General features: G+C 41.2%; 1 protein-coding gene across 1 annotated transcript; it reads right to left on the minus strand.

The window, feature by feature from the left end:
* Window positions 1–496: 496 nt before the first annotated feature.
* Window positions 497–7,528, minus strand: C9H15orf40 (chromosome 9 C15orf40 homolog). Its single transcript, XM_032790637.2, has 4 exons — window positions 7,364–7,528; window positions 6,751–6,877; window positions 4,903–5,030; window positions 497–1,947 (listed from the first exon to the last, which is right to left on the minus strand). Exons 1-4 carry the CDS (start codon window positions 7,460–7,462, stop codon window positions 1,855–1,857), a joined length of 447 nt encoding a protein of 148 aa, XP_032646528.1. The 5' UTR covers window positions 7,463–7,528; the 3' UTR covers window positions 497–1,854.
* Between the last annotated feature and the right edge of the window lie 360 nt (window positions 7,529–7,888).

Below are 7,888 nucleotides of genomic sequence, written 5' to 3' on the forward strand. Positions count from 1 at the left end.
TGATCAAGAGGGTGAAGCCTTCTGCTGGGCAAGCCTGTTGGAGCAGTGAGAAGCATCAACGTAAAGCTAAGGAGTAGGATGCCAACTGGGCTAGGAGAAAAGCAACTGATAGCCAAAATGTCAGTGTGTCAGGACTGTAAAGTGGGAAATGAGGAGATACACATAAAGCAGCATATGGGCATCGGCCTGAGGAAGCAAAACATGACCTAAGCAGCAAATTTTTACAGCCTTTACTCCTCTAGCAATGAACCTGATTAGCACATAGATAGTAGAGAGAAACATCCTGATAGAACCATTAGCAACATCTTTTTGCATTGCTGAAAATGGAAGGGATGGGGGAGACTTAAGGTGAAAAGCAGTTTTTGATCACAGAGAAGTGAAACTTGAGATATGCAGATTGTTGCATTACGCACAGCTGGTGAAAACCATTTTTGATACATTTCTGCTACTTATTTTAATATACGGATTTCTCCTAGTGGAAGATGCAGAAGCTTAGTGGGGTTTTAGACTTGTTTATTGACTTTTAGGCATTAAAATAATAAAATCACATTTACACATTACAGCTGTTGGATAGAAACAATGTAGAAAGTAACACAATCTAACCCCTAACAGCTGCAACCTAAGAGGCTAGCTGAAGTAACTGAACATAGTGACATCACATATATTAGTGGGGAACACAAGCGTGCATTCTAGTACTTTGTCAAGAGCGATTAAGACAAATACATCTACTTTTCCCATTTCATCTCACGTACAATCTTTGCACTCTTAACACCAACTCCATGTATTACTTCACTTTGCTCACTTTTCTGTAGGCTGAAAACTGATTCTTGAACACAACTCATTTATTTAGATCAACAGAATGTCACCAAGAACAAACAAAATTGCTGCTCAAACTGTCTAAAAACAAAATTAATTTTGTTTTACTAGTCAAGGCACAGCTATAAATAATCCGTTCTCACTGAAAATACAAGAACTGTTGATGAAACATAATGCTGTGTTTTTACTAAACAAAACAAACTGGTGAAGATACTTTTGACCACTCTATTAGAAGCGCTACCTTTATTAGGCAACTCTTTGATAATAGGCTTCCTAGTGAACCAAAGCAAGCTTTTGTGTACTTGCTGCTTAAGTACTGTATCAATTTCTCATATTGCAGACTCAGTTCTTTTGACTGCTTAAGGGAAAAGTTCTGCTCCTATGTAAATCCAGGGCAATGCCACTGGCTTCAAAAGTATTACTCTGGATTTACAGTGGTGTAGACAAGAGTAGAACTGGACCCTACGCATGCCACTGTATATTACACTGATTGCTCTTTTAGGCTCTCACTTCTAAATTGATTTTTCCTTCTGCACCATATTTCTCTTGACATTGTGCCAGTGCTTTATCATAATCCTGTCACTCCAAGCCCTTTACTTTGTGAACCAAAAATAATTATGCCTGCATTCAGAAACATTGCCCAAATACTCATCAGGACTGTGTTTACGCTTAGGAGACTATTTTGAAGTTAACTATAGAAAAGGAGCCCAGTCACGCTGAATTCATGATATAGATTCAGCTAAATGTCAGAGTTTTAGCTTTCCTATCCAGCGATAAATCCTGCTTCCACTTCTAGTTTGAGCCTTAGTTCTGTGGGATTATTTAAACCAAAGTTTAGAGTACGGAAGAATACAGAAGAGATTTGTACTTTACAATGTACTTAAATTTACCTACACATTTACACAGAAGAATCTTTGTTTCTCGTAAGTGACCCACAGCCTGCATTTGTGTGCTTTCGTTGAAGAATGTCGCTCCTCCTCTTTACATTCAATGAAAGATTTTCAAGACATATTGTTCCATTTCCTGCTTTGTTTGGTCTCAACTCGTAGCTTCTTTTTTCAGTTTCTCTAAAACCTCATCTGGAGTCATCGACACCAAAATCTTCACCACTTTCTCACGAGATTTACCACCCTGTTTCAACACAAAAAAGAATTCAGAAAATTATTTCGTTACTTAGAAGTACACATTTTAAAAACTAATCATGGTGCCAATAGAGTGAGTACTTTGTAAATAGTACTAAGGTTACACACAGCCGACAATAATGAAAAAAGGTTAGTCACCCGTAACTAACCAGAGTTATTTCCTCTGCACAGTCAAATCTGGGAGAAAACATGCTCTAGTGCCACGGTGCTTCAGAGACCGTACGGAAAGTACTGTGCATAGGGATTCTGTGAGCACCCTCTTGTGGCACCACACATTCTAAGTTGAGGTTATAAGAGGGCCATGGAGCTGAAGCAGCCACAATTGCTTCCACCATACCACAGAGGATGATGGGCAGCTAGTATAAAAACATAGACGTCACCCTCAAAGTTCCAGATTTACTGCTAAGTAACATTTTTCTTCTTCGAGATGCTGTTGTCTGACTTGTGCAAGACTAACAAGAGGTAGAGCTCCTGAGAAGGCAGACTGGGGTGTGCAATTAAGCAAGAATTGCAGAATTACTCTTCTCTTCTGAAACAAACCTTGAATCTAGATGAGAAGAGGACTCTGAGTAAATGTGTGAATGTGCTGCAGATAGCAGCCCTGCAATGTCTAAGATTTCTCTAATATTCCAGAAGCAGGCCAGAGATGCCAGCTTAGCCATAGCAGAGTGAGCCTTAAGACAGGCCTTAAAAACCCACTTACCCACTCATGTGCTTACCCAGGAAGAAAAATAATCTCTCCCTGGATAAGTGGGTGAGTGTGGCCAGGGACCCAATATCATCACTGGGGTGGGAGGGAGCAGAGTCACTGGATCTGCTACATATTTCAAAGTAGGCAGGTAAGTTTTAGAGCAGCAGCTCAGGGCATGCTCTTTCCATGAGCTGGAAGGGGGAGTGAGTATCAGGATGCTCTCCAAGATCAGCAAATGCATCCTGCAAGTGGGACTATGCAGATGTCACGTACAGATGTTACTAGCTATACTTTATTGAAATCAAGGCATTCTTTAAACAATAGTCTGGCCAACTGGTGTTTACTTCTTATAAGGATGAGCTAACAAAATGTTTCCTCTCACGTAAGAATCCAGTAGCTACATTTCTAGATTGAATTAAGATCTCAAATCTAGAATTACATTTACAGTACATACATAAAAGTTCCACTGAAAGCACAAATTAGCAGCTTTCCATCTTAAGGGGCTACCCCACAGTATCCCAAAATCTACTGAGTACAATTTTTCCATCTTTATTAGAAGATAATCACCGTTACAAAACTGCTTTCAGTTTCTCAAGTTGTGGCTTAGACACGTTGCACCGTCAGATTAAAATTCTGTAAGGCAAGATAAATAAGTCCAACAAATGTAGTTCATTTTCAATTTTAGGTTGGATCTCCTTTCCCAGCTGTGAATTAATTATATAGCAACTGGGAGGCAAGTGAGAATGCTAGGCAGCAGTTAACATATGGTATTAGCCTTGTACCCCTACGTTGAAAATCTGGCTGGAGTCACAAAACAGACCTGCTTCACAATTTAGGCACAGTTCAGAATGACTGAAGGTCTGTGGTTGACAAGTCCTAATATAAAATAGCCTGGGTGCTGCAGGTCAGACTAGAATTACCAGAGCTGACTAGAAAAGGTTGAACAGTGCTGCTCCTCATGCCTGATGCTGCTTAGCAATTATATAGTGCTTTTCAAGTGCAATCTAATTAATCCTTAACATGACTGAGGTAAGTAAGCGTTACCCTCGTTTTAGAGATGGGATAAACTGAAATAAAAGTTAAGTACATTGTCCAGTCTGCAGCAAAGCCAAGATATACATCTCTGAATTCCTGTCTACGAGTCAAGTAGTGCTCAATCCATTAGACAATGTAGCCTCTAACAGCTCTTATTTAAAATGTATGTATTTAGATTTATGTACAATATAAAAAAGCATCCATCCTAGGCACTCTTATCTTCTTGGCCCTATAAATGAATACACTTAGACTTCATTCACTTTTCATATATGTCATACAAACATGATAGTAACATAAGCCAAAGACTAACTGCTAGCCTTCCCAAAACAGGACACAGACTGTTCTGTTTCCTCTCAATGTCCCTTCTGCTGTTGCTGCCACTCCAAATGAACAGTTCACTGTTGGGTTGTAGAATGCTGACTTCCCAGTGTGACTGTGACAGAAGTTAGCCCCACTTCTGCTATTTGCTGTTCTCTTAGTTTGTATACTGAAGTTCTATTGGCTTCAGTGGGTTAAGATTTAATAATTGTTTTTTAAAAGGATAATTAATTTAATCTTTTCAATCACAAACATCTACATAAAAATGTAATTCACAGAAGTTGTCATTGTCCAAATCTGATCTTAATTGTAAAAAAGAGATATTGGAGAAAACTGACTTTAAACAAAAACTACACTACAAGAAATGAATGCCTTTTCCACCTGTTTAATCATGCAGAGCAGTCATTGCAGGAGTTCTGATGGTACTACTGTTTTCGCAACAGAAGCAAACCATCTAGGAATTGATATGCTCAACATTGTGTATTCGAGTGACCCAGCAAAGATCTTTTACTCAAATATAAAAATTTCTAAAATAAGAACAAAGTCACTTGCAAAGGTGTTTTGTGCAAGGTATTCTAACTTCTTAGAAAATGAGACTCAGTATGAAAAATACTTTAAAGGTCACTGAGGACACGAACCAAACACTGACTTAGAAAATACCAAGAAAAAAGTAGCAGCACACTTGATTTGGGCCACTGAGAAACAGATTATTTTGAGTTAATAATTCAAAGACTAAAATATCTTATTTCTCCATAACTGAGTTATACACCTTTATATATCTCCACATTAGTATTTTGAAAAATAGAAACTTGGCCTGCTGTATGTGGAAAGTGGTCTCTATTACAATATAAGTTTCAGAAATCTAACTGTAGCAGAGCAGAAAATGAAAAAGTATTGTACCTTATCTAAAACAACTTCGCTCTTCTTCACTTCTAGAACCTTAGAAAGGTAACGACACAGCTCTGCATTCGCCTCCCCTTCTGATGGAGGTGCAGCAATAGCTACACCTACTGCCTCAGCTGTCACATCTATAACAAATATTTTAGGATTTTTATTTTCAAAGCATTAACGGTGCCTAGTTTTTTACTTTCATATTTTTAAAGAATGGGTTTATTTGGAACCAAGTAGACAACTCCTGGAACAGTCCAGCTGATGATAGATCTTATGACTTTTACTGCACCAAGAACATCCACTTAATTCTACCACTTCTTTTTTCCACTTTACCAGCAAGGCTAGTCAATTCCTCAGATGCATGCATTAATAGACAGTTCTTATAAATAGGGAAGAATGAGCCTTAGATTCTAGAATGTGATGCTTTTAAGAATTAACAAGTTTCATTCTGTAGTTATCTGGATCCTGTTCCATGAGTTTGGTGCATACAGGGAGGCTTTGTCAGGCTGCAGACTCTGCATAATTTTCTCCCAAATGCGAATGTGAGGTACTGGGCCCTTCACATCCAATTCTACTACTGTCTCTGCTTCCAGAAGTGAGGTCAATCTATAATTTGATTTTGAAATTGTGATTAATGTCCCAGTAGTTTTTATGGTTGCAGTTTTTATCATCTTTTGTAACAATGCCCACTAATGTCCCTTTAAGATGAAATATGTGCTGAACTATCCTACAGATAAGACTCATCTAATTAGTGTAGTGAGCATACCTACATAATGAATACTTCGTTTGCATATAAACATGAAAATGATGGCACCATCCAGACTTGTATTAGTTGCTTCTTGCTTTAAAGCATTTGAAGATTTTAAAAACATACCAACTATGAGCATTTAAATTGTGTTTATCACCATAATAACTAAGCACAAATAAGGCATCAAAGGTGATCTAGGCAAAGGAAAAGTTTGTCTTTTGTTTATTTTAAAGAAAGCCTGATGGATATTTTTGTTTTTAATTCCCTGCTTGTTTCACTATAGAAGTTAAAGTTTTGACTACCTTGGGGGACCTTCCAATTCAGATTATCACAAGTCTCTCATGCTGAGTTTTACTACTTTATTTATACCTGATTCTTCCAGCATCTACAGTGGACGGAAAGAGAGAATGTTTGTGTATATCATTCATAACAAGAATCACAAAGCTTCTAGTTTTATAACAGGATGGTTCACTACACAGATCAGATTTGACTGAGCTTTTCGTCATAAATGGTAAGTGTGGCTCCCCCTACAGAACAGAAGAGAAATTTTCCGTTGTCTTTACATAAATGCCTGTACTGTTCATAAGAGGATGGAACAAATTATATATACATAGATGTATAAAATAAATTATTTCTCACTATTCAATCAACATACTTGCTACACAGATCAGCTTTAAAAAAACCCAACAACACTGGATCCTGTCCACTATAATAAATCTTTTGCTTTGCACTCATCTGAAGATAGACTGCAGCACTGGAATATTTCACATAAGCAGTTATATTAGAATATAGCTAAAATCAAGTGATTACCCAGGATTAGTCCCCCTGCTTGCAGAAAGATGGATTTACTGTAACACATCTTTCCAGATTTACCAGTGCAATCAACTACACCTAGTCAAATGGAGCACAAGGAACATCAGGTCATTTTGATATAATGACGGTTGTGAAGCCACATTTCACTATCACTTGGACCTCTGCAGGACCATTAACTTGTGCAAAGAAATGGGTGCAGCGAGAGGAGGAAAAAAACACTTGTCTTCCCAAATAGCTTTGTTTGTTTAATTAAATGAACTATTTCCCTCATAGTTACACTTTTCATTGGGATATACCTGTTATAGCATTTTGTTTGGATCCAGGTTTGGCATGAATAGAAATAGTGAGAGAACCACTTTTGTCAGTTGCAACCGGACCTGATGGAACAGGAGGTTTTACTGAGTCTTTACACTTTTCTTTTCCCTGAACAAAACAAACAGAAAAAATAAACAAAAAAACCCAGCAGCTGTTAAAGTGACATTGCAAATGTGAAATCTAGCCAACCAAGGCAAAGACTAAAACTAGTTTCAGCCACTACTCTTGCTTCTGAGTCTCCCCTCCCCTCCAAGAATGGTTTTAGAAACTGCTTTCGCCTCCTGATGCTGCGTGACCGACCCAACCACCGTGTGTGTGTGTGTGGGGGGGCGCTTCCCACGCAGCCGCCGGGCAAACACCCGGGGTAGCAGACGGAGCGAACAGGAACGGCCGTTTCTCTCCTGCCCAGGCCGCGGCGGTAGTTTAGTGGGGCCAGGCCAGGGCCCGCTGACCTGGCTTACGGGGGCTTCACCCAGCGCCCCCGACCCTTCCAGGAGCCGCAGAGCCACCCCGGCAGAGGCAAGGCGCCTTCTCCCTTCCTCGCTGCCGCCCAACGTGCGCCGCAGAGCGAGCGGCCCGGCCCAGGTCACTGACCCTCCGAGGCATGGCCCCGCTCCAGCCCCGCAGGCCCGCACTGACGGGACCCTGCCCCCAGCCGCTGCACCGACGGAAGCCGGCCAGGGCCACCAGCATCACACAGACCGAATCGCGGCCGGCTCCAACCCGCACTTCCGGCAAAACCAGTAAACCCTGGCGCGCGGGGCCTGCAGGGAAACCGTCCGCCTTCCCAGTTCTGGGGCCAGGCACAGTGCTGCGCACGCGCAGTTTGAACAGGCGCTAATTCATTCGATTCTATTCTAATCCAGGCGGCGAGTGAGGGGCAGAGCCGCTAGCCGCCTGTCCTCGTGCTTGGTGGGCTGCAAACCCCGCCCCCCGTCCTCGCCGGCACGTGTGTGCTCAGCCCCATCCCTGCTACAGCACCCGCCTGCCCCTGGCTTTCGCGCACCCCGTCTTGCAGCTGGGGGCCAGCTCCGCGGCACAGCGGGGTATCAGCTGTACGGCTCGGCCCAGCACGCGCGGGGTTTATGCAGCGTGAAGCAGGAATAAAATGGTGCGGCG

This window comes from Chelonoidis abingdonii, chromosome 9, assembly GCF_003597395.2.
Source record: "Chelonoidis abingdonii isolate Lonesome George chromosome 9, CheloAbing_2.0, whole genome shotgun sequence".
Taxonomy (NCBI): Eukaryota; Metazoa; Chordata; order Testudines; family Testudinidae; genus Chelonoidis; species Chelonoidis abingdonii.

What these genes read in the sequence shown, in the direction of transcription:
- C9H15orf40 (XM_032790637.2), bottom strand. Translation starts at nt 7,462, where the DNA reads ATGCTGGTGGCCCTGGCCGGCTTCCGTCGGTGCAGCGGCTGGGGGCAG. An exon ending in CAAACAAAATGCTATAACAG is followed by an intron (nt 5,031 to 6,750) that starts GTATATCCCAAT and finishes TATTTGTTATAG; the next exon opens with ATGTGACAGCTGAGGCAGTA. An exon ending in GCGAAGTTGTTTTAGATAAG is followed by an intron (nt 1,948 to 4,902) that starts GTACAATACTTT and finishes GTGTTGAAACAG; the next exon opens with GGTGGTAAATCTCGTGAGAA.